At 41.1% G+C, this 25,199-nt stretch overlaps 1 protein-coding gene across 1 annotated transcript; it reads left to right on the top strand.

Annotated features, from left to right (window-relative positions):
* The first annotated feature begins 1,451 nt into the window (after nucleotides 1-1,451).
* Nucleotides 1,452-17,643, top strand: SUCLG1 (succinate-CoA ligase GDP/ADP-forming subunit alpha). Its single transcript, XM_060779410.2, has 9 exons — nucleotides 1,452-1,582; nucleotides 6,793-6,896; nucleotides 8,330-8,446; nucleotides 9,745-9,957; nucleotides 10,191-10,248; nucleotides 12,869-12,952; nucleotides 14,777-14,928; nucleotides 16,954-17,142; nucleotides 17,381-17,643. Exons 1-9 carry the CDS (start codon nucleotides 1,528-1,530, stop codon nucleotides 17,405-17,407), a joined length of 999 nt encoding a protein of 332 aa, XP_060635393.2. The 5' UTR covers nucleotides 1,452-1,527; the 3' UTR covers nucleotides 17,408-17,643.
* Nucleotides 17,644-25,199: the final 7,556 nt, after the last annotated feature.

The following is a 25,199-nucleotide window of genomic DNA, read 5'->3' as shown; positions in this document are numbered from 1 at the left end:
TGTGGCAGGTGACGGCTACTGATATAATAAAAATATAATAAAACTTTATTTATATACCACTTTATCTCCCCTAGGGGACTCAGGGCGGTTTCCACGTAAACAAAATATACAAAAATTACACAATGTTAGCAGAACATAGACATAAATAAATTATAATATATTATTATATATTACATGTAATATTACTAATAATATTACATTATAATGGTATAGTACCGCGTTTCTCAACCTGGGGGTTGGGGCCCGAGGGGGGGGGGGTCGCGAGGAGATGTCAGAGGGGTCACCAAAGACCATCAGAACCACATTATTTTCATGAGGGTTCCATGTTTGGCCCAATTCTATCATTGGTGGGGTTCAGAATGCTCTTTGATTGGAGGTGAACTATAAATCCCAGCAACTACAACTCCCAAATTGCCTTCTATGAACTGGTGCAAACTCTAAGATCCACCGGGGGGGGGGGGGGCACCTGTGTTCACATTTGGCCATATTGAGTATCCGTGCCAAGTTTGGTCCAGATTCACCATTGTTTGAGTCCACAGTGCTCTCTGGATGTAGGTGAACTACAACTCCCAAACTCAAGGTCAGTGCCCACCAAACCGTTCACCTGCCTTGATATTCTGGGTTATATGACTGTGTGGAAGGGCCCTGAGTCTATACTGCCACATATTCCAGTTCAAAGCAGATTATTTATTTGTCGTGTCAGGACAACCAGTCAAATTATATTACATTTCTAACAGAACAAATCAAACAAACAGACAAAATACAAAATTTGTGAGTTTGGTAGTTGATTAAATGTCCTTTGACCAGTATCTGGCCACTTGGAGTGTCTCTGGGGTTGCCGCAAGAAGGTCCTCCGTCGTGCATGTGGCAGGGCTCAGGTTGCATTGCAGCAGGTGGTCAGTGGTTTGCTCCTCTCCACACTCGGTTGGCTCTGCATCTCGTGGTGCCAGAGCGCAGTCTGTTCAGTGCCTTCCAAGTCGCCCAGTCCTCTGTGTGCCCAGGGAGGAGTCTCTCATTTGGTATCAGCCATTGGTTGAGGTTCTGGGTTTGAGCCTGCCACTTTTGGACTCTCGCTTGCTGAGGTGTGTTTGTAGTGTCTCTGTAGATCTTAGAAAACTATTTCTAGATTTAAGTCAAAGCAGATAATGTGGGATTTTATTCAGCTGTGTCGAAGGGGTCCCAGAGAGACATACAGCAGGAGTTTCCCAATCTTTGGTCCTCCAGGGTTACTTTTGGACGGCAGCTCCCAGAGTTCCTACCAATCGGCCAAGATACCTGAGCCTTCTGGGAGTTGAAGTCCACTGGAGGACCCCTGTTTAGAATCTAAGGCACGTCTGTAGTCACCTATGTGTATATGTGTATGTATTTTCTGAGGGGAGAAAAAAAATCAGGCGTTCTCTCTAGACAGCTAAGTTCGTCTCCGCGCGCAGGCGCACTGAGCAGAGGAGCGATTTCCCGAGGCCGGAAGTGGGGAGGGCGGCGAGGCCCCCTTGTCATTGGCGCCCGGGGTGAAGAAGGAAGGCCAGGATGTCCGGCTGCGGGAGCGGCGCTCGAGGCCTGGGCCGCCGGCTCCTCTTCCTCCGTAAGCGAAGGCCTCGCCCCAGGCTAGGTCGCTCTTTCTGGGTCCTTTGGCGTCAGGTGACGCCGGGGGAATGCTCCCTCGACCTTGGAGCCTTGGAAAAGTTACTTCTTTAGGACTACAATTCGCTTGGGAGGGCTCTGGGAGTTACTTTCCCAAGCTTTGCAGCGGTGGCCTGTTGAGAGCAAGGCTGGGGGAGGTTTCTGAGGCTCGCAGCCCACAAACGAAGTCACTTTGACACATTTGTATGGGCTGAGGATTCTTAAGACACTTCTACACTGCCATTGTAAAATCCGGATTCTCTGCTTTGAACTGGATTATGTGGCAGTGTAGACCAGGCATGGGCAAATTTGGGCCCTCCAGTTCAAGTTCAAGACACCTGGAGGGCCCAAGTTTGCCCATGCCTGGTCTACACTGCCATATAATCCAGTTCAAAGCAGATAATCTGCATTATCTGCTATGACAATCTGGATTATATGGCAGTGCAGATTCATATAATCCGATTCAAAGCTGATAATGTGGATTGTCTGCTTTGACAGTCTGGATTCTACGACAGGGTAGAGTCATATAATTCAGTTCAAAGCAGATAGGCTCATAATCCAGTTCAAAAGTAGATGAAGTGTATTGTCTGCTTTGACAATCTGGATTATATGGCAGTGTAGACTCATATAATCCAGTTCAAAGTAGATAAAGTGTATTGTCTGCTTTAACAATTTGGATTATATGGCAGTGTAGAGTCATATAATCCAGTTCAAAGCAGATAGGCTCATAATCCAGTTCAAAGCTGATAATGTGGATTGTCTGCTTTGACAATCTGAATTATATGGCAGTGTAGACTCATATAATTCAGTTCAAAGCAGATAGGCTCATAATCCAGTTCAAAGTAGATAAAGTGTATTGTCTGCTTTGACAATCTGGATTATATGGCAGTGTAGACTCATATAATTCAGTTCAAAGCAGATAGGCTCATAATCCAGTTCAAAGAAGATAATGTGGATTGTCTGCTTTGCCAATCTGGATTATATGGCAGTGTAGACTCATATAATCCAGTTCAAAGCAGATAGGCTCATAATCCAGTTCAAAGTAGATAATGTGGATTTTCTGCTTTGACAGTCTGGGTTATATGGCAGTGTAGACTCATATAATCCAGTTCAAAGCAGATAGGCTCATAATCCAGTTCAAAGTAGATAATGTGGATTTTTCTGCTTTGACAATCTGGATTATATGGCAGTGTAGACTCATATCATCTAGTACAAAGCTAATAATATGGATTGTCTGCTTTGACAATCTGGATTATATGGCAGTGTAGACTCATAATCCAGTTCAAAGCTGATAATGTGGATTGTCTGCTTTGACAATCTGGATTATATGGCAGTGTAGACTGGTCTAGAAGAAAGATGTGGAATAAATAGGAATGTAGCCTTCTAGCGTGGGAATTGGCCCCCGTTTCTTGCAGTTTAACTTGATCCTGAGGGCAGTGAGAAGGTACTTTTCAAGTTCAATACAAGATATGCCTCATTTATCTATAATTTGTGCATCAAAAATTCTCCCCAAATCCAAGCTGTCCAAATGGGTGGCTAAGATTATGACACCTTTGCTTTCAGTGCACGCAAATGTTGAGGCATGCACAAAACGATTTTGAATATCTGTAATATTCACATGTATAAGATCAATATGAAGCATACAGGCCCTAAATTAGGAACAAGATTGGTTCTGCAGGTTTGTTCTTGAGTTGAATTGCTTTGTAAATTGGAACAGGTACATTTTTAAAGTGTAGCTCCAGCCATGTGTGTGTGTGTGTGCGCTTGCTTGTATACACACAAACACACACACACAAATGCATGCTGTGGATAGCATAGGGAAGGGTTAACAGCCCTGTGGTGTTTGTTTTGCTCTCTGTGCCCCTGTTCAGAAGATTTAATTTCACTTTATGTCCCTGTGATTTTGGAAAAAAAAATGGCTTGTTGTGGAAATAAGAATTGGTGAAACAGCTATAGTGAAGACACCTTTGCCCCATGATAACTTTTTCAGAAGCGAATTTCCCTTCCAAAGGGTAGATTTCTCAACCTCTGTTCTTAACTATAAGACTTCATAAGTCATGTTTGTAACTCAAGGACTGCCTGCATAAGTCGGATGTCCAAAGCATTTTAGGCAAGAAATACTCAGCCTGCATCACTGATAGCAACAGAGCTTTTTCCTTTTAATAGCCCAGGGTTCTGTTCCAGCCTTCAATGAAGATGCTGTCCTAGCATTTCTTCTTTTTACTCCTATTCTTATTCTTATGCTTTTCTTATTCTCTTATTTCTTCATTGTGCTATTAAAACAAGAGTTTGATTTTAGAACTGAAATATAAGGAAGACACCAGAGTATATTGGTTTGAACATTGGACTAGGATTCAAATGTATAAGGAAGCACACTAGTTGATCTTGGGCAAGTCTCTTAGGGTGCATCTACACCCATGATGGCGAACCTATGACACGTGTAGCCATTTTCGATGACACACGGTCGCATGCGGCCGCATACAGAGAAGATGGGGCCACATTCCAAGAAGGGCATTTCATCCTCGGCTCCTACACCAGCATTTTTCTATAATGCCGAGATATAGTTTTTGGATTATTAAATACAGTTATATATTACAATAATATATTTTTGTTATTAAACTACAAATATCATGAAATTATGGGTTTTTTCTCGAAGTGACACCCCACCCGAATTATGCTCGTTTTTTTTTTGTGGCAAGTATTGACACACCAAGCTCAAAAGGTTGCCCATCATTGATCTACACAATTAATATAGCATGGCACCAATTTAACTGCCATGGCTCAATGATATGGAACCGTGGGAGTTGTAGTTTTACAAGGTCTCTAGCCTTCTCTGCCAAAACCTAAAACAACCCAGTTGATGAATCACCAAATTGGAAACTTCAGAATTCTATAGCATTGAGCCATGGCAGTTCAAGAGATGTCAAACTGCATTGATTCTACAGTGTAGATATACCCTAAAAAATAGAAAGCACTAGGAAAAGAGGAAAACTGCATTGCAAGTGGATTGATTCAGTGGAAGACACAATCAAAGCATAAATTCACATCGGTGCTTTGATTGTGCTTTTCCTCACGGCTGAAGTTGGACTAGATGGCTCATGTGATCTCGTCCAACGCTATGATTCTAAGAAGAGTTTTCCAAATCAGAGGGGACTTGTCAGTAATAGGGTCTTTTGGAGGTCTCTCATTCATAGAGTCAGTGTAACTTAAAGCTGACTAGAAGGCACATAACAGTAACAAAATGCATTTTGGAACTGTTCATTTTCTACACAGTTAAAATGTGTAGCAGTGTGGAATTAGTTGAGAATTTTCCCTATGAAATATAGGGACTCCAGGTTCTTTGTGACATCCACAAAGTGCAAAGACTTGGCAGTTTGAAAAATAAAACAAAATAAAACCCTAGCAAGCCAGAATGGTTGTCTGCAGTCCTGGAGAGTTTAAAGATTAGTTGTTGTTATGATTTCCCTGAAGCGTCTTTCTACATATAATAGTTTTCTGTAATGACTAAGATTTCATTGACTACAACCTTCTGTTCAAGAAAGAGCCAAGAAGAAGGATGCAAAATGGGTATCTATTTCCCATTTTGTTCAAAATGTGCGTGAATTCAAATACTTCATTGCTAAGGCTGAGATCTAAAATCAAAATATCATGAGCTGTACCTAACTTGGTTTTTTCGAGACATGCAGTTAACAAGAATTGCACGTTCGCTATGATAAACTCCAAGTTGCAGCTAAAGGACACAGATCCCATTTTACTGTTTTTAAAAATCTCTAATTTTCTCTTTTGCTGTAATAACAAATGTCTCCTTGAGACTTGGCATATGTGTCCTTTGAATTGCAATTAATTTGGACAGTTTCCATTGCCTCCTTGTTTCATTTTTTCCTGCATTCCTGCTGTTGAGCTTTCTTTCTCTTCCTGCTTACAGGCAGCCAGCAGGCTGCAGGAAGCTGCCTGAAGAGAACTATGTATCCCATACTACAACTGAAGAACCTTTGGAGAGCAGGGAATTATTCCAAACCTTCAGTTTAAAGGAGAAGCCATAAGTGGACAATCATTGCACAAACCTATGAATAGGACTATTATTTGCAGAATAAGGGAACAAAAAGCAAACCTTTTCTCGCTTGGGACAGGCTAATCCTTCTTGAGAAAGTTAGTTGAAGTCTGTACAAACAGATTATTTCCACTTGCTTTGGCAAAATACTCTGCTCCCTCAGAGGGTTTGCCTTTACTATCTTGTGCTCATAGCAGCTGGATTTGTTTCCACAATGACAAAATATTGCCTCAGATGTATCCTTGCAAACTGAATTCTTGGTATTGTTTCAGGTTCATGCCGTCTCCTTTCAAAGCAAAAACAACTATTTTCCCCATGAAGATTTGCGTTTGGTGGGAAATATAATGGAGGAAAGGCAGCTGGTGGCAGTCATAATTGTTTTATAGTTTCTAAACACTGCAAATGAAGAGAATTACCTGAGAGTGGGATAATAAATTCAGAATAACACCTGAGTTTTGTGCAGGTGTATGTTCTGTTCTTGGACAAGTTCTCATGTCCAATAAAGGAAAAATCAAAAGACGCTTTTAAAAAAACAATTGGAAGCCTTTATGTCTTATGTTAAAAAGAAAGAAAAATACTTGTAGGATTTGAAGAGTGGTAAAATATTAATGAAGTTAGAGGATAGAAATTGAGGTTTTTTTCTATAGTATGATAGTGGGATAATAAGTAATTTTGCCTTTAGTATATCATTGGGTTAGTAGGAAATTTTTCAGAGCGTAATAAAACAGTATAAGTAAAATTTTAAGTAAGTATGTGCAAAGTGATAATTCGTAACATGAAACATATACTTGCAATACATATGTGTGCTGTTCTATTTAAGGTCTAAAGGGTGTTTTCTAAATAAGAAGTCATGGAACATAGTTATCTTCACTGATTTATCGCATTTTCAGCCCACAGTTATACTCTAATCCAGTAGAAAATGCACATGAATACCGTTGCTTTATTAGTAAAATTGTCTCAGCTAAAGTTGCACTGCATTACCTTACTCATTCTTGCTTTCCTTCTCTCTCTCCAATAAAAAACTGTCTTTGCTAAGTGAGTAGTTGATGGAATGTATAATTCAGCTTAATGGTGAAAGTATGTGTATAATTTTTCTGGTATCTTTTCCTCTCTTTTTTTAGTGCAAAAAAATGGGGTACGGCATTGTTCCTATTCAGCGACACGGAAGAATCTTTACATCACAAAAGACACAAAGGTCATTTGCCAGGGTTTTACTGGCAAACAGGTGTGTATTTCAGTGGCCAATCAGTTCCTTTACTCATAACATAGCAAAGTGACTCAAACTGTGTGTCAGGAGCCCAAGGGGGTCTTTGAACTTTCTTCAGAAGGAATCTGTTTCTATAGAAGCTGATATATGTGGGTACAGTGAAGACGGAATGAGTTAAATCAAAGATCTGTTAAATTCAGAACCCTCTTTTTCATTATAGTTGATCAGAAATGCCCTGATGAGTTAAATCAGGGGTCTTCAAACTTTTTAAGTGAGGGGCTGGTTCACAGTTCCTCAGACTTTTTGGGGGCAAACTATAGTTTGGGGAAAAAATGAACTGATTCCTATATACACTGCACATATCTGTAATGCAAAAAAAAAAAAACCCTAAAAGAAAAAACAATATTTTATATGAAGAACAATTTTCACCAACATAAACTTACCCATCTTTCAATGGGAAGTGTGGGCCTACTTTTGGATGACGAAATAGTCAAGTTAATTAGGATTGTTGTTGTGTGCCTTTAGGTAATTTCAGACTTAGGGCAAACCTAAGTAAAGCTTAGGGCAGGGGCCAGATAAATGACCTTGGAGGGCTGCATTTAGTCCATGGGCCTTAGTTGAAGATCCCTGTGTTAAACTATAGGTCCATCAAAGTCAGCATCCTGGTTCTAGTAGTAAGCAGGTGGTTGACTCAAGTAAAATTGGGGGATGGAAGCATTGTCCTTTCAGTATCTGGTATTGAATGATACAGTTGGTCCTCGTATCAATGATGAAGTTGGCTATCGTATCTATGAATTTAATCATTCATACCTGGAACACATTTTTCAAAAAAGGGATACCATTTTATTGTGCCATTATATAGAATGGTATTTGCTCTTTTAAATTAAAATGAGCCATCATGCCATCTAGTGGCAAGACTTTTCTTTCCTGCTTGGGTGTCCTGTGATAAACAATTTTCCTTCTGCAGTTCTTGAGTTACATTACATGACATTCATTGGCTGACCTTGAGTAATAGTATCCAAATGCTATTCCTCTGTAAATTTGCTATTTTATTTTGAAATGTTGCATTTTTCTTGGGTTTGAATTTGCGGGGTTACTTCCAAAGAAAAGATCTGTGATTCTTCTTTCAGAACAGAGTTGACTTTTGTTTTTTGTCCTGCCCACAAGAGTGCAGAAATCTTACTGGCTGTTAGAATTCATATGTTAATTTAGTCTAATAAGTACTTTATTCTTGGTCTTTTCCCAAAAAAATACGCTAGATTTTTAAAGTTATAGCAGTTTGGATGATTGCTGTACAGTTTTACCATCTTTCTTCCATCAGTATTTCCTTATATGACTATACAATAAACATGTATCTCAGTTGTGGCAATTTATTTCAGTAGGGCTTGTGCTCAGTACCATTTCATTTCTGTTCTTATTTGGGTTTTGTCATATTTGTATCTCTTTTGCAGGGCACCTTTCACAGTCAACAGGCGTTGGAATATGGCACTAATCTAGTAGGAGGAATTTCACCAGGCAAAGGGGGCAAAACTCATTTGGGTCTTCCAGTTTTCAACTCTGTGTCGGAGGTAATGTTTGGTTCCATGAAGTGTGGATTGCAATGCTTGTTACATAGGGCTAGCAGATCCAAAGATTGATTGATGGGGAATACAGCCTCTAGGATACTTTCAAAGTCAAATGTTTGGATTCTGTACCAGTTGAAGTGGTACAGAAGTGGTAAGGCCTTAAACAGTATGGCACAAATGATATTTTATTATTACTGGAAGGATACATGAGAACATTTACATTGAAGAAGGGTAGAATAATGGTTTAATCAGAGTTGGACAGTCTTACCTTACATTACAGTTTTATGTACATACTAGCTGTACCCACCACACGTTGCTGTGGCCAACCTTCCCTCCGTCTTTCTCTCCTTCCTTCCCTCCCTCTTTCCTTCTTTCCCTTTTTTTCTTTCCTTCTCTTCTTCGTTCCTTCTTCTCTACCTCTTTCCTTTCTTCTCCACCCTTCTTCTTTCTCTCCTTTCTTCCTTCTCTAACTATTCTTGGACTGTAACTCAGCAGTCTTTCTGATTGATCTATCTTCCTACAATCTATCTGGAGGATTGCTGGGAATTGCAGTCCAGGAATGGGAAATAGGAAATATGTATAGAATGGGATGCTCTCAAAGAAATCCAAGGAGAAGCAAGCTTGCAGCTTAGAAGCAGTGCATTTGGAGCATCCTCCTCCCCTAAAGGGCCTGATCTAGGGGATTCTGGGAGCTGTAGTTCTAAAGAGTGTGTGGATATGCTTTTGTGTGTTTTGTTTGCCAGGGGGAGTAATTTTTGCGCATGCACTGCTTTTTTGGCCTTTTAATTCCCTTCTATTGTGTTTTACAGTGTTTTTATGAGTGATGGTCACTTGTTGGCCCGAGAGGTGCATTGTGTCCAAATTTCGTGTCAATTTGACCAGTGGTTTTTGAGTTATGTTAATCCCACAAATGAACATTACATTTTTATTTATATAGATTCAAAAACATTTAGCCTACTGATTCCTCAATTAATGTAATTTTGGCTGCGCTTCCCACCCTCAGCTTATACTTGAGTCAATACTTTCTCCAGTTTTTTGTGGTAAAATTTGCTTCCTTGGCTTATTTTCGAGTCGACTTATAATCAAGTATATAGGGCATTCACAAAACCCGCAAAAAATCCAAACCTCAAAAAAATTTTGGTCCCAAGCAGTTTGGAAACACAAGCTGTACAAATATTTGGATGGCAAAAAAAAAAAGAGAGAGTGAGAGAATTGTTGGTCCTGTTAACAAGAATATTCTTATGGCAAGCTGAATATTTCCTTAATATGACACAGTTGTGTCAATGTTCTTTAATCTTTAGGCTATAGGAAAAACGGGTGCTTCTGCCTCTGTCATATACGTGCCACCGCCATTCGCTGCTGCTGCAATCAATGAAGCCATTGATGCCGAAATCTCCCTTGTTGTGTGCATTACAGAAGGTATTCCTCAACAGGACATGGTGCGTGTCAAGCACAGGTTGCTTCGTCAGGACAAGACTCGGCTTGTGGGCCCAAATTGTCCCGGAGTTATCAACGTAAGGGTTCAAGTGACATTAAAACAGAACGGTATCATTTTATTTTAGTTGTTTTTAAGAGAATGGAAGGCTATAGATTTTTACTGAAGGCTAAAGGACCTTGCAGTATGGGATCCTTGCCTATCTTTTGAGATTGTCATCTTGATAAGCAGACATCTTCAGATAAATCTCTTTGTGCTAGACTAGGAAAGAAAGCCCAATATGATCAAGGTTTTTTTTATTTTCTTTTCCAGCCTGGAGAATGTAAAATTGGTATCATGCCTGGACACATTCACAAGAAAGGAAGAGTTGGTAAGATCTCAGTTTAGTCTGATGCATTCATTGGAAACAGGAGAAATGTGTATCATGTAGTCCATTTACAGCTCATTTAATGTCCCAACCTAGGTCTAAAACAATTGTTAGTGTTCTAGAGAGTCCCCCTTCAGGGACAAATATTTGAAATAATAAATAAATAAAAAAAATCATTGGATCACAGGAATGCACATAATTGCTGACTTTCAAGATTCTATTGATTCAAGAAGCCTACTATAGCTAAAACCAAGGGTCTGGAGAACAAACCCTGTGAGGAGTGGCTTAAAGAGCTGGGCATGTTTAGCCTGCAGAAGAGAACGCTTGGAGGAGACATGATGAGGTCCATGTATAAATACATGCGGGGAAGTCATAGAGAGGAGGGCACGGGCTTGTTTTCTGCTGCTCTAAAGACTAGGACATGGAACAATGGCTTCAAACGACAGGAAAGGAGATTCCACCTGAATATTAGGAATAACTTTCTAACTGTGAGAGCTGTTCAGCAGTGGAACTCTCTGCCCCAGAGTGTGGTGGAGGTTCCTTCTTTGGGGGCTTTTAAGTAGAGGCTGGCTGGCCATCTGTTGGGGGTGCTTTGAATGCAGTTTTCCTGTTTCTTGGCAGGAGGTTGGACTGGATGGCCCATGAGGTCTCTTCCAACTCTGTGATTCTAAGACCAGCAATGATTTAGATTTTTCAGTAGTAGTAGTAGTAGTAGTAGTAGTTGCTCTTGTTGTGTGATATGCATGCCCGTTTCTTGTGCAGTGTTGAGCACACTGTAGCAATTTATTCAGTCCTTATGATTCATGTAGTGCAAATAGTTATGCATCACCTAAGAAAACAGCATGAAGAGTACACAGCTTCACTTACACAAGTATAAACTAAATCTAATCATTGTGCAATCGTGAAGAAAGTACGACTGCATGATTAAGGGGATGGATGTGTCCCTATAATGCTAACGGGTTTCTTTCTACCCTGCTTGTTTTTTTGTTAAGCACTTTACAGTCATTTCTGACTTGTGGCAAGCCTAAGATGAACCTATATCAGGGTACTTACTTAGGCGATGCCTCGTTGTCTGAGTAGGATTGTCTTCCAAGATCGGTGTATTGGCGGTGGCTACATAGGTGACTGTAGAGCCCTATTCTTGATCTGCATGTTCTCCCACAGTGAGGGCATTGGTTTCCAGGTGGGGTTGGCTTGATGTGCCTTCCTCTTGGCACAGTTCTCTCTTTCACCCTCCGTGCCTCTTCAAATTCTACAGCACTGCTGGTCACAGCTGACTTCCAGCTGGAGCGCTCAAGGGCCAGGCCTTCCCAGTTCTGTGTCTATGCCAGAGTTTTTAAGGTTGGCTTTGAGCCCATCTTTAAATCTCTTTTCCTGCCCACCAGCATTCCATTTTCCATTCTTGATTATCTCAGGGCATTCTTGGCAGAATTTATTTAGAGAAGTTTTGCCTTTGCCTTCCTCAAAAGCTGAGAGCATTAACTTACACAAATGTATTTAACGTATATGTATGCATATAATGAATTCTTCTGCTCTGCCCCAAGTCTCCTTCGGGGTGAGAAGGGTGGAATATAAATATTTTAAATAATAAATTCATTAATTAAAGCATACTGGTATTTTTGATTCCAGCCTTTTGCCTCCATCCACCATTGGAATATAGCCCTCAAAGTAGGGATTTGAATTTTGAATTGTTGCATAGTTGCATGCTATTATTTATTTCCTTTTGGCAAAAAGAGAAAGGAATTTCAGATCCCATTTGCTGAACTTGTTACTGTCAAACCTGATTGTTGTTTCAGCCCTAGTCTGCCTTAGAAAACATATAAACAGAAATGTGAAAACTTGAAGTTGCTTGTGTTTCAGGTCCAAAGCAGGTGCACAATCCATTTCGGTAGATGTACACTTCTGTGTCTACTATTTGTGGGATCTTTGACAGATTCTAAAATCAGGGAATGATAACATGTCAGATCGTATTATATTTGGGAATGTTTTCATTTCTTCACTCTCAGTCTACAAACTTGTGCAATGGGTATATAGGTTCCAACAGCTCAGAAATCTTTTCTATAAAATGTCCCGTCTCCAGCTGAAATGGTTTGAGTCCACTTGTGCAAATCCATTGCAGTAAAGGTGATGTAACAGGGACTGGACTGCAGGTTTAACAGGGCCCTCTGTGTTGCAGTTTCGCATAGGAATCCATAATGTAAAATAATCGCAATGTTCAGTGTCTTGTAAGTATAATTGAATAGCACGGTGGATTTGTATAGACTGATTATATGCATTGTGGTATGGCATAGATTTTTTTTGTGTGTCTGGAGCGACTTGAGAAACTGCAAGTCGCTTCTGTTGTGAGAGAATTTGCTGTCTGCAAGGACATTGCCCAGGGGATGCCCTGATGTTTTATCATCCTATCGGAGGCTTTTCTCATGTCCCTGCATGAGAAGCTGGAGCTGACAGATGGGAGCTCACCTTGTTTCACGTATTTGAACCGCCAACCTTCAGTGCAGCCGGCAAAAGGGTTTAACCCATTGCGCTACCATGACCTTGTGGCATAGATATGAATAAGTATTAAGCTTGTCATTTAAGCTGTTTATCTGCAATGACCCTTTTTTTCCTCCTTACCCTTCAGGTATTGTATCAAGATCTGGCACATTGACATACGAAGCTGTTCATCAGACAACTCAAGTTGGACTGGGACAATCCTTCTGTGTTGGTGGGTTTTGAGAGAGACTCAGTCCATGTGTAAGAAAACACATCAAATTGTAGAAACTACTTAGAAATGCTAATGCACTTTCCCTTCTGCCTTTTCTTTTTCTTTGGAGTAGTGCTCATTTGACATTCCTCCCCTATAGCCTTTAAAATGGGTGTTATTCAAAAGACATTATGGCCATTTGGATGTGTCATCAGAGTTGAATTATGGGAATCACAGTTCCAGGTTCTCCTGAACAACGTTTAAGACCCACACATTGCAACAGTGGGAATTGTTGTGGTCCCTCTGAATTGGCTTCAGGGTTACACCATGCATTGATGTCTGAAGCTCATCTGGTGGCACCTCTGGCCCCTTCTCTGATGTCCTGTGGGGTAAACAAATAAATGGTGTCTGGAAGATTGGAGCCCATTAGCAACTTTTTTTTTTTTTGTCGTGTCAGGAGCGACTTGAGAAACTGCAAGTTGCTTCTGGTGTGAGAGAATTGGCTGTCTACAAGTACGTTGCCCAGGGGACGCTCGGATGATTTGATGTTTTTATCATCCTTGTGGGAGGCTTCTCTCATGTCCCCGCTTGGGGAGCTGGAGCTGACAGAGGGAGCTCATCCGCCTCTCCCCGGATTCGAACCTGTGACCTGTCGGTCTTCAGTCCTGCCAGCACAGGGGTTTAACCCACTGTGCCACTGGGGCAACTGGATCATAATAATACTTTGATGGGTTTGTGAAATCTTGCCCTAGTGCCACTGTAAATAAAAAGATTCCTATTAGAGGTGTCGGCACAATTCTATTTTAAAGTTTTCTCGGGGCACTTCACAAGTTACCTTTTCTTCTGAAAATTCCTGTTTATCATTGTGCAGAGAGGATCTGAAAGAAGATGTGATAGATGTCTTTCTCTTTACAGCATGAAAGAAACCTTTGGAGACATGTAATGCTAAAAGTAGTTGTGGCTTACACAATGTATCAGAACATTGTGTAAAGATTTTATTAGCTTTTTGAGGTGCAAAATGGCTGAAAACTGCCTGCAGATGTGTCCATTTCACTCCCCTGGTCCAGCTCCACTCCAAAAATGCATCTGAAAATAAATTTCAAAATGATTTTACATCAATTTTTATTAGGAACTAGCTGTTCCCTACCACATGTTGCTATGGCCCAGTCTGTGTATATGTGTTTTGTGTGTGTATGTGTGTTTGAGATTATATATGTGGTTTTGCATATGTGTTGTAGTGTAATTTTTATTTTTTGGCTTTTTAAGTCTCTTCTGCTGTGTTTTCCAATTTTTTTATGAGTGATGGTCACTCATTGGCCTGATAGGTGTATTGTGTCCAGATTTGGTGTCAATTCTCCCAGTGGTTATTGAGTTATCTTAATCCCACAAACAAATATTACATTTTATTTATATAGATGCTGGAGTGCCATTTCACGGATTATAAAATGCCCCTGCCCTCTCCAATGGTATACATAGTATTCGTTTGTTTGTTTGTTTGTTTGTTTCATTTATACCCCACCTTTCTCACCCCCGTAGGGGGACTCAAGGTGACTTACAACGGTGATGAAATTCAATATAGTACCTATATTGGTTGTAAGATTGTTTGAGACAGAATACAACTATTTTTAATTTTATGTATCTTAAAATTGGTTTTTTGTTGTTGTTTTTTAAAAATATCTGTCAAAATGTTTAATATGCTGAAATAATTGTTGGGAAGTGCAAAAATGATGTTGCCATTGACATAAAAGCAAGAGTTTAAAAATATAACCTTAAAATCCAGCAGTCCCTAGTGTCTCTGAAGCACATTTTAGCTTCTGAATATTTTTTTTTTTTTACGCCCTTCAGGAATCGGTGGAGATCCATTTAATGGAACGAATTTTATCGACTGTCTGGATGTCTTCTTGAAGGATCCTCACACTGAGGGGATTATACTGATAGGAGAGATTGGTGGAAACGCTGAAGAAGATGCTGCTGACTTCCTAAGGAAAAACAATTCTGTAAGGTTAAATGATCAAAAGATATGTGTAGATTCTGTTCTTAGGGAGGAAGAAGAAATCGTCATTTGAAAAAAAAATCACTGCCCTTTATTCAACTCTAAATCCCTTGGTTTAAATCCAGAAATGCCTTCCCATTCACAGAACGGGTTTGAAAATTTTCACTAATACATTGCATGAGAACAGGGAAGATAAGTCCAAATATGTGCTGCTTTTTGCACAACTTGCAGAAGCATGGCTTATTTTATCACATTTGTTGTTGTCTGAATACTGAATGTTTAAATTTTATGTATGCCTTATGTTTAATGTTTTTAATTGATTTTAAGTTCACTGTTATATATAGGTACATTTTATTGATTAGCCCATTGGCCATATCAAAAACATTTGACATACACATAAATATACAGCATACAACCCACAGTACAACATAAGTCAAATTTATGTGTAGTAATTAGTTATTATGATTTCTTTTTGTACTGTATGTTGGCATTGAATTTTTGCAATTAATATGTTTCAAACCACCTTGAGTCCACCCAGGGTTGAGAAAGGCAGCATATAAGTACAGTAAATAATAAATAATTAATTGACATTTTGTGCAGATTTTCAGTTCTTGGCCTCCTAGGTAGTTTTTAACCATGTCTAGTTTTTTGTTTTTGTTTTTTGTCGTGTCAGGAGCGACTTGAGAAACTCCAAGTTGCTTCTGGCGTGAGAGAATTGGCCATCTGCAAGGACGTTGCCCAGGGGACACCCGGATGATTTGATGTTTTTATCATCTTTGTGGGAGGCTTCTCTCATGTCCTTGCATGAGGAGCTGGAGCTGATAGAGGGAGCTCATCCGCCTCTCCCCGGATTCGAACCTGCGACTTGTCGGTCTTTAGTCCTGCTGGCACAGGGGTTTAACCAACTGCACCACCGGGGGCTCCACCATGTCTAGTGAAATTCCTGATTGTTTTAAGGGCTTAAAATAGTTGTGCTAAAAACATTGCAACATTATAACTCTGCCCAAAGAGTGTATCTAGATCAGTCATGGGCAAACTTCCTACCAGCTGTTAGGAATTATGGGAGTTGAAGTCCAAAACACTTGGAGGCAGGGCTGAAGTTTACTCATGCCAGATCTAGAAGGACAGCACATTTTTGGAATTTTCACAGCTTTTTTTAACTCTTGGGAGCTATAATAACAAGCTCAGGATAAGCGCACTGTGCCCACATTGGCACTAAAATATACTGGCAGGTGTTTTGATTTTTTCCTCTGAAGTAATATAATAAAACAATGATAAAAACTTATTTATATACCACCCCAAAAGGCGGAGATACTTGAGGTCATTGAAGCCCAGGTGTGCCAATGTGCTTTCGCATCACCTCTCAATTTATGTTGACCCCATGTCTGCTTTGAGGGCCCACTTGGTCTGTTGGTCACAGCTTTCTGGTTTAAATATTTCCTTGGGTTTTAAGGCCCATTTTTGTTCTGTTCAGAACATCCATTGGACATTGATGTTCATTTTTTTCTGTTCATGATCCTTAGTCAAGCCCTTTAGCACTATTTTATTATTGATTACTGGAGACCCCAGTGGCACAATGGGTTAAACCTTTGTGCTGACAGGACTGCTGGCCAAAAGGTTAGTGCTTCAAATCCTGGGAGTGGGGTGGGCTCCCATGTGTCAGCTCCAGCTTCTCATGCAGAGATATGAGAGACGAGTCCCACATGATAGTTAAATATCTGGACATCCCCTGGGTGAGCTCCCATGTGTCAGCTCCAGCTTCTCATAGAGGGACATGAGAGAAGCCTCCTACAGGATAGTAAAACATCCAGGCGTCCTCTGGGCAGCGTCCTTGCAGATGGCCACTTCTCTCACACCAGCAGCAACTTGCAATTTCTCAAGTTGCTTCTGACACACACAAAAAATATATCGGTTACTTAGAATTTTGTTGTCTCTTGGCAGCCAGTACCATTCAGTGCACTTACTGTAGCAATTGCATTTCTTGCCTCCTCTCCTTTTCTTTTATGACACGAATCCTCTTTCCTCACAGGGCCAGGACTCCAAGCCAGTTGTATCATTTATAGCAGGAGTTACTGCTCCTCCGGGCAGGCGAATGGGCCACGCGGGGGCTATCATTGCTGGAGGGAAAGGTGGCGCGAAAGAGAAAATCACGGCCCTTCAAAACGCCGGTGTCATTGTCAGTATGTCTCCTGCTCAGCTGGGATCTACTATATACAAGGTTAGTCAATAGATTGATAGCTGTGTTAGTCTGGAATATCGGTACGCATGGGGGATCTTGTAGCTTCTTTAAGATCAGTTGGAGCCATTAAGAAAAGGGAGTGAACATTCAGGGCAAGAGTTTGTTTGCAGATATGAAATGACCCAATCAGGTATAGAGAGAAGCATCTGGCAAAGACTTGTCATGACTATAACGAAATCTTGTATTCTTGTATTCTTTTAAAAAAAAATCCCTGAAGGAGTTTGAGAAGAGGAAAATGCTGTGAGAGGGGAGGAAGAGAAGGTGCTGCCGCCAGAAAGAAACCGGCCCCTGCAGAAGTACCAGCACAGCCCTCGCTTCCGTCCATGCTCTGTGCTTTTCTCCTACTCATTTTTCTTTGCTGAATACAGCCAACATCAGTCTTATGGCTCCAGCTTTAAAGCCACAAGCTTTTCTTTCAGTGGCTCCTTTGTTCAGATATGATTGTACATCATAGCAAATGAATAAATCTACCACTATGAAGCTTGGTACCTTCTTTTTTTCCCCTTTCAGTCATTCTAATGCAGTGTTTCTCAACCTGGGGTCCCCAGATGTTTTTGGCCTACAACTCCCAGAAATCCCAGCCAGTTTACCAGCTGTTAGGATTTCTGGGAGTTGAAGGCCAAAACATCTGGGGACCCCAGGTTGAGAACCACTGTTCTAATGCAAGCAATTAGAGCTCAATACCGAAAATACCTAGAAACTTAAAGATTGCATATACTTCAAAGTAAAAGTGCTTTTCCACCCTGATGGGAGTTTTTAAACCTTGTGTTGTTGAAGGCTTTCAACAAAAACTGTCATTTTTCCAGGCTGTATGGCTATGTTCCAGAAGCATTCTCTCCTGGCATTTCACCCACATCTAGGGCAGGCATCCTCAGAGGTTGTGAAGTTTTTTTTGAAAAAACTTTATTTGGTATGTATGATTGTGGGCAGGTCTCCTGCTGGCGCAGTGGGCTAAACCGCTGAGCTGCTGAACTTGCTGACCAAAGGTTCATGGTTTGAATCTGGGGAGCAGGGTGAGCTCCCACTGTTAGCCCCAGCTTCTGCCAACCTAGCAGTTCAAAAACATGCAAATGTGAGTAGATCAATAGTTATCGCTTCATAGAATCATAGAATCATAGAGTGAGCAGTGTCCTTCGGTTTTGGAGTTGTAGTTCAGCTACATCCAAAGATCACTGTGGACTCAAACAATGATGGATCTGGACCAAACTCTACACGAATACTAAATATGCCCGAATGTGAACACTGGTGGAGCTTGGGGAAAATAGAATCTTGACATTTGGGAGATGTAGTTGCTGGGATTTATAGTTCACCTACAATCAAAGAGCATTCTGAACCCCACCAATGATAGAATTGGGCCAAACCTCCCACACAGAACCCCCATGTGGGCCACAGCAACACGTGGCAGGGGATGGCTAGTCTATATAAATAAAAATGTAATGTTCGTTTGTAGGATTAACACAACTCAAAAACCACTTGACAAATTGACACCAAATTTGGCCACAATACACCCATCAGGCCAACGAGTGACCTTACTTACTTACTTAGGTGATTCCTCGTTGTCCGAGTAGGATAGTCTTCCAGGATCAGTGTGCTGGCGGTGGGTCCGTTGGTGACTGTGGAGCCCTATTCTTGACCTGCATCTTCTCCCGCAGTGAGGGCATTGGTTTCCAGGTGGAAGGCAGTCTCCGTCGGGATTGGCTTGACGTGCCTTCCTCTTGACACGTTTCTCTTTCGCCCTCCATTTGTGCCTCTTCAAATTCTACAGCACTGCTGGTCACAGCTGATCTCCAGGTGGAACGCTCAAAGGCCATGGCTTCCCAGCTTTCAGTGTCTATGCCAGAGTTTTTAAGGTTGGCTTTGAGCCCAACGAGTGACTATCACTCATAAAACACTGAAAAACACAGCAGAAGAGACTTAAAAAGGCAAAAAATAAAAAAATACATTACAACACATGCACAAAACCACACACATATATGCACACATACACATATACACGCACAAAACACATATACACAGACTGGGCCACAGCAACGTGTGGCAGGGAACGGCTAGTTGTCTTCATAAAGCTCCAGTTTCCATATTGTGGAATATTTTTATTAGGACATCTTAGAAGACATAACAATGTTTACAGGCCTTTGAGATTTTTCAATCCCTTCATCAGGTAAGTGTTGATATTAAAATCTGAAGTGCTTGTCTCAAATACTTGTCCTGTTTGTACCTTTTTGGTTGGGCTCATAAAAGTATACCACAATGTGGATTATGTGATTTTTTTTCCCTTATGGCCAATATGTCTACTTTTGTGTTTTGTGGCTGATGTAAAAGCCTTGATTTATATCTCTTTGATTAATGTTGTTATACTATTTTTTCCTTGCTCCTGTATGATACACCTTTTCTTGTGGCTTGAACTACTAATGAGTTGCGGCACTTTTAAAAAGAAGATAGAATATTTATTGGGGATACATTTTTTTCCCTGTGGATAATTACCAATGGTCCTCTACTGCCAAGATCTGCTACTTCTAGGCACAGATGAAGTGTGATGATCATAAATGAACCTTATGGCCTATAACAAAATTTGATGAAGTTTTCAGTTTGCTTTCATTTATGAATGGAAATAAAATCAACAAAAGCAAAATGAATTCAGCTGCTTACAGAGCATGACACTAATTACTTAAAAGGAAGAACAACGCATAAAAGCTGGATTTTGGGAATATGGGAAGGAATAACTTTGTAATGTATATATTCAGAGAAATGTTCCTTGTGGGACTGAGTCCAATTCCAAAGCTTCTTTTTTGCTTTAGTGGCAACGACAAGGTATTAAATGCAAGGTCATCTAAAAGAAGTTCTACACAAGTAGTTCTCAACCTGTGGGTCCCCAAGTCTTTTGGCCTACAAGTCCCAGAAATCCCAGCCAGTTTACTAGCTGTTAGGATTTCAGGGAATAGAAGATCAAAACATCCGGGGATCCACAGGTTGAGAACCCCTGTTCTAGACGGTTCTTAGCCTTTCATCCTATAATTGCTTGAAAATTCAGCCCTCACGGTTCTGAATCATTAGCTGTACTGGCAGAGACTTCTGGAAGTTGAAGTTTCAAACATTTGGAAGAGTAAATGTTAAGAATTGCAGGTCTAAAAGCAGCAATATGGTCCCTGGCTTCTAGATGAGACATATAGTTGGCCTACAACCTTTAGGAGTGAGCAAGTTTCAATCTCTGCAACCTTAGATATCATGTATCTTCTAATATGCTCCAGAATGCAGCAATGTGAACATTTATGCTCTTCTTTGATAAAGCATTTGTTTGAGGGACAATCTAGTGGAAAGGTCACCTATATACATCCTGTTGAAATGAACACAAGTACTTTTACCTAGGCGATCCCTCGTTTTTCGAGGACGATTGTCTTCCAGTATTCTGGTGGGTCCGTATGTGGCTGTGGAGCCCTATTCTTGCTCTGCATCTTCTTCCGCAGTGAGGGCATTGGTTTCCAGGTGGAAGGCGGTCTCGGTCGGGGTTGGCTTGATGCACCTTCCTCTTGGCACGCTTCTCCCTTTCACCCTCCATTCGTGCCTCTTCAAATTCTGCAGCACTGCTGGTCACAGCTGACCTCCAGTTGGAGGGGTCAAGGGCCAGGGCTTCCCAGTTCTCAGTGTCTATGCCGGAGTTTTAAAGGTTGGCTTTGAGCCCATCTTTAAACCTCTTTTCCTGTCCACCAACATTCCGTTGGACAAGGGCTGGGATCTTGCCTATATGAGCTTTTCTGGTTGGGTCATCCCTCTTGTGATTACAGAAACGGGCGTCAATTTATAAACTCTGGCTGGGTAACCAGTGTTGACAGCGTGTTTTAGCCAAGTCCCATGCAAAAGACACACAGGCAAGAGGAAAAACAGAACAGGAAAACTTTACTTTTATCAGCAGAGGCATAAACTTGCAGTCTTGTATACAAAATAAAACAGTGCAATAAACCTACATAGTCCTTGTAAGTAAAAGGTTTCTTCATCCAAATGCGAGAGCAAAACATCAGCCTTGAGTAAATAGCTATTCCACCATCATTGTTAGAGCGTAGCAGCATTACAGCATATTGCTTCTCTTCCTCAGAGTAGCATATTGCTTCTCCAGAGTAGCATATTGCTTCTAAAATCCATACAGTTATACCCCACCGGGTGAGGCCCAAACATGCTAGCTGATCTACATTACCAGCTGCACATAATTAACATCATAAGGTTTTTCTTTAACACACGCTTGATCCTGCTACGACTTACTGTAACAACCAGGAACCTTTGGGAGTCCTTTTGAACAAAGTAGCCTACAATTGCTATCCGTTTATATGTTGGCTATGGGGAATTGTCTATATTTCCCACGTGTTATAAACCTTATTTTTTCACACACACAGCTACTTGGTTCTCTTCATTTCATTTAACCAATGTTCTGTTCATGTGTGAAGAAAGAACAGGCAATTCCATGTAAACTTTAGGAAGACAGTCTTTACAGTGGTTCTCAACCTGTGAGTCCCCAGATGTTTTGGCTTACAAGTCTCAGAAATCCCAGGCAGTTTACCAGCTGTTAGGATTTCTGGGAGTTGATGGCCAAAACATCTGGGGACCCACAAGTTGAGAACCACTGTTAGAACCTTTCAACAATGGAAAAGACTGCCTTGGGGACTCTCCTCCTTTGGAAGTCTTCAATAGAAAAAAGGAACCTTTAAACAGAAGTTGGCTGGACATCTTTCAGGAGTGTGTAAGTGTCTTTCTGCATAGCAGTGTGTTAAACTATATCACTCTTGTGATCCTTATAAGTCTTAAGGTTTTATATTTTTATGGGTGTATGACAGCAGGCAGGCCTTACCTTGTGTGGGTGACATAACTGGAGTTTACTGCACAGCTATTGTCATCTCTCAGAAACTGCTAATTGTTTTCTGTGACGACGGAAGTGAAGTAGCATAGTACTAGTAATCCATTAATTTTTATGGTGACTGGCAGCTATCGGCCACAAGTTGATTACTACTGAATCTACTGACCATTCAGTTTCAATGGTGTTTACAGCAAGGGTGGTAAACAAGAGAGTAAATTCAGAGCTGTGGCTTCCTTAATTAATTCAGTCCACTCTCATGGCCAGGAAATCAGAAGACGCTTAATTCTTGGGAGAAGAGCAATATCCAATCTCAATAAAATAGTAAAGAGTAGAGACATCACACTGGAAACAAAGATCCGCCTAGTCAAAGCCATGGTATTCCCTGTAGTAACCTACGGATGTGAGAGCTGGACCTTAGGGAAGGCTGAGCGAAGGAAGATCGATGCTTTTGAACTGTGGTGTTGTAGGAAAGTTCTGAGAGTGCCTTGGACTGCAAGAAGATCCAACCAGTCCATCCTCCAGGAAATAAAGCCCAGCTGCTCACTGGAGGGAAGGATACTAGAGACAAAGTTGAAGTACTTTAGCCACATCATGAGGAGACAGCAAAGCCTAGAGAAGACAATCATGCTGGGGAAAGTGGAAGGCAAAAGGAAGAGGGGCTGACCAAGGGCAAGATGGATGGCATCCTTGAAGCGACTGGACTGACCTTGAAGGAGCTGGGAGTGGTGACGGCCGACAGGGAGCCCTGGCGTGGGCTGGTCCATGAGGTCACGAAGAGTCAGAGATGACTGAACGGCTGAACAACAACAACACCCTCAATGTTGCCTTCCTATTTTCTGATTGGTTGTGTGGCAGGAATATTAAGATGCAAAATATAAGCATGGAGTTTCCACAATATGGTCTACTCAAGAGAGATATGAACTCTCCTTTCTGTTTCACCTCCACTTTGCTACCTACTGCTTTCAGTTGGGGACTGGAGATCTCACCTACTGTGAGATTGTTTTATGGCCAAATTAAGTGAAGGGGCAATTGGAGACAGGGGGATATGGGAATGACAAAAATGGGATCCAGGAACCACAGTCTGACCATTCCTGTTCTAGGTTGATATGTTAATGTGCTGAGATCAGAGCAATAGACCTTGGAAATACAGGCAATCTCAGAGTTATGAACATCTGACTTACAAGCAACTCATAAATATGAACGAGGCAGAGGTAACCAGCTGGGGAGTGGTGGAGCTGGCTCCCGGTTTCTCCCTATCCAAGGTGAAGGAAGCTGGCAACAGACTTCTTTATTCCTCCTCTCCAACCACAATAGAGGAGCATTAGCTTCTGTCCAGCCTCCTTCTCCAGAGCCTTCCTTGGCTGAAGAGGAACATGAGGGAGCCTGTCAGCAGGCTCCTTTCCTCCCCCGCAAATGCTGGGATGAGTTTCATTGAAAAGATGTACCCATACCCATGCTGACTTGTAAACAAATTCAGTCTAAGAACAAACCTACAGAACATAGCTTGTTTGCTGCCTGTAGTCAAATTGCACCCTACTCCATGTATCTCATTGTTTCATAGTAGACATGCACTTCCTATTGAACTTTGCTCCTCCATACACCCCACTTCAGCAAACATTCTGCCGATGTTTACTACTTTATAGTTTTATGGTGAATAATAAAACTGATAACGATGTGGCTCCTCTCTGCTGAATTGTATGCAAACTACATTTGGACTCTGAACTCAACTACCAAGATTATCTGAGGACAAAGTGGGGGAGGGATGGAAGGAGGTGTGAGAAATGGGCTTTTCAAAAGCAACTGAAAAGTGTTGTGATGCAGCTAATGATACCTAATGTTGTACCTAATCAGCCACCTCTGATACCTGATGTCAATGGGGGTGATGAACTTGCAAGTCATCCTGAGTTAACTCCAGAAAGTGAGAGCTGTGTACCTGAAGCTGAAGGCCAAATTCCTGAGAAAGGCCCGCAGCAGCCTTTCTCTAGGCAAGGGTTAGGGTTAGGGCAGATAAAGTTTTATAATAATAATAATAATAATAATAATAACTACTCTGTGGCCCAGATGATTCGCTGGAACTTACATCACAAGTACCACCTGCCAGCAGTAAAGAATTGGTGGGATTATAAACCCACAAAGTTAGTGGAAAATGAACATCCAAAAATTCTGTGGGACTTTCGAATCCAGACTGACAAAGTTTTGGAACACAATACACCAGACATCACGATTGTGGAAAAGAAAAAAGTCTGGATTATTGATGTCGCAATACCAGGTGACAGTCGCATTGAGGAAAAACAACAGGAAAAACTCAGCCGCTATCAAGACCTTAAAATCGAACTGCAAAGGCTCTGGCATAAACCAGTACAGGTGGTCCCAGTGGTCATTGGCACACTGGGTGCCGTGCCAAAAGACCTCAGCCGGCATTTGGAAACCATAAACACTGACAAAATCACGATCTGTCAGCTGCAAAAGGCCACCTTACTTGGATCTGCGCACATCATTCGAAAATACATCACACAGTCCTAGACGCTTGGGAAGTGTTTTACTTGTGATTTTGTGATATAAACCGCATAGAGTCGCCTGTTAAGGGCTGAAAAATGTGGTATAGAAATAAAGCAAATAAATGAATAAATAAATCCAGCATATAGATCTCGTTTGCTGTGACATACTGTGCTTTTGTGTCAATAATAATAATAATAATAATAATAACATATTGCCCTATCTCCCCAAGAGGACTCAGGGCAGTTTCCAACATAGGGCAAAATGTTCAATTGCTGAATGGTACAAAAACATACAAAAATGAAACACTATAAAACATAAACATAATCCTCTTAAAAGAATAGATTCCCAGGCAAACTGAGGAACAACTCGCTCATTAGCAAAGAGTTTGTGATCTGGCTGTAAACGTAATGCTGTAAACGTTTTGTCTCTCCATGTGACAGGGGATCCTTTATATGAGACAGGGAAAAGATCTTTCTTTAGTCTGGACAGCATTGATTAAGGAGGCATCTGGAATAGTGCCTTAGTCAAGGGAAATTTCTTGTTTCATGCATCAAGTGGTTCGGGTTCTGGTTTCCAAGTCTAATGGATTATCTTGTAGTTCTGTGTTGGATTTTAAGCTGTCTTTTTGTATTCCAACTCCTTGCCTTCCTAGTTTGTGCATTATACCTTTATACCTTGGATTTTATGGACTATT

This window comes from Anolis sagrei, chromosome 5 (assembly GCF_037176765.1).
Source record: "Anolis sagrei isolate rAnoSag1 chromosome 5, rAnoSag1.mat, whole genome shotgun sequence".
NCBI lineage: Eukaryota > Metazoa > Chordata > Lepidosauria > Squamata > Dactyloidae > Anolis > Anolis sagrei.
This window is presented reverse-complemented; position numbering and strand designations above follow the sequence as displayed.

Excerpts from the sequence above, each read along its gene's own strand:
- SUCLG1 (XM_060779410.2), top strand. The coding sequence starts at position 1,528 with ATGTCCGGCTGCGGGAGCGGCGCTCGAGGCCTGGGCCGCCGGCTCCTC. Across the intron at positions 1,583-6,792 it reads CCGCCGGCTCCTCTTCCTCC|TGCAAAAAAATGGGGTACGG; the intron begins GTAAGCGAAGGC and ends CTCTTTTTTTAG. Across the intron at positions 14,929-16,953 it reads TCCTAAGGAAAAACAATTCT|GGCCAGGACTCCAAGCCAGT; the intron begins GTAAGGTTAAAT and ends CTTTCCTCACAG.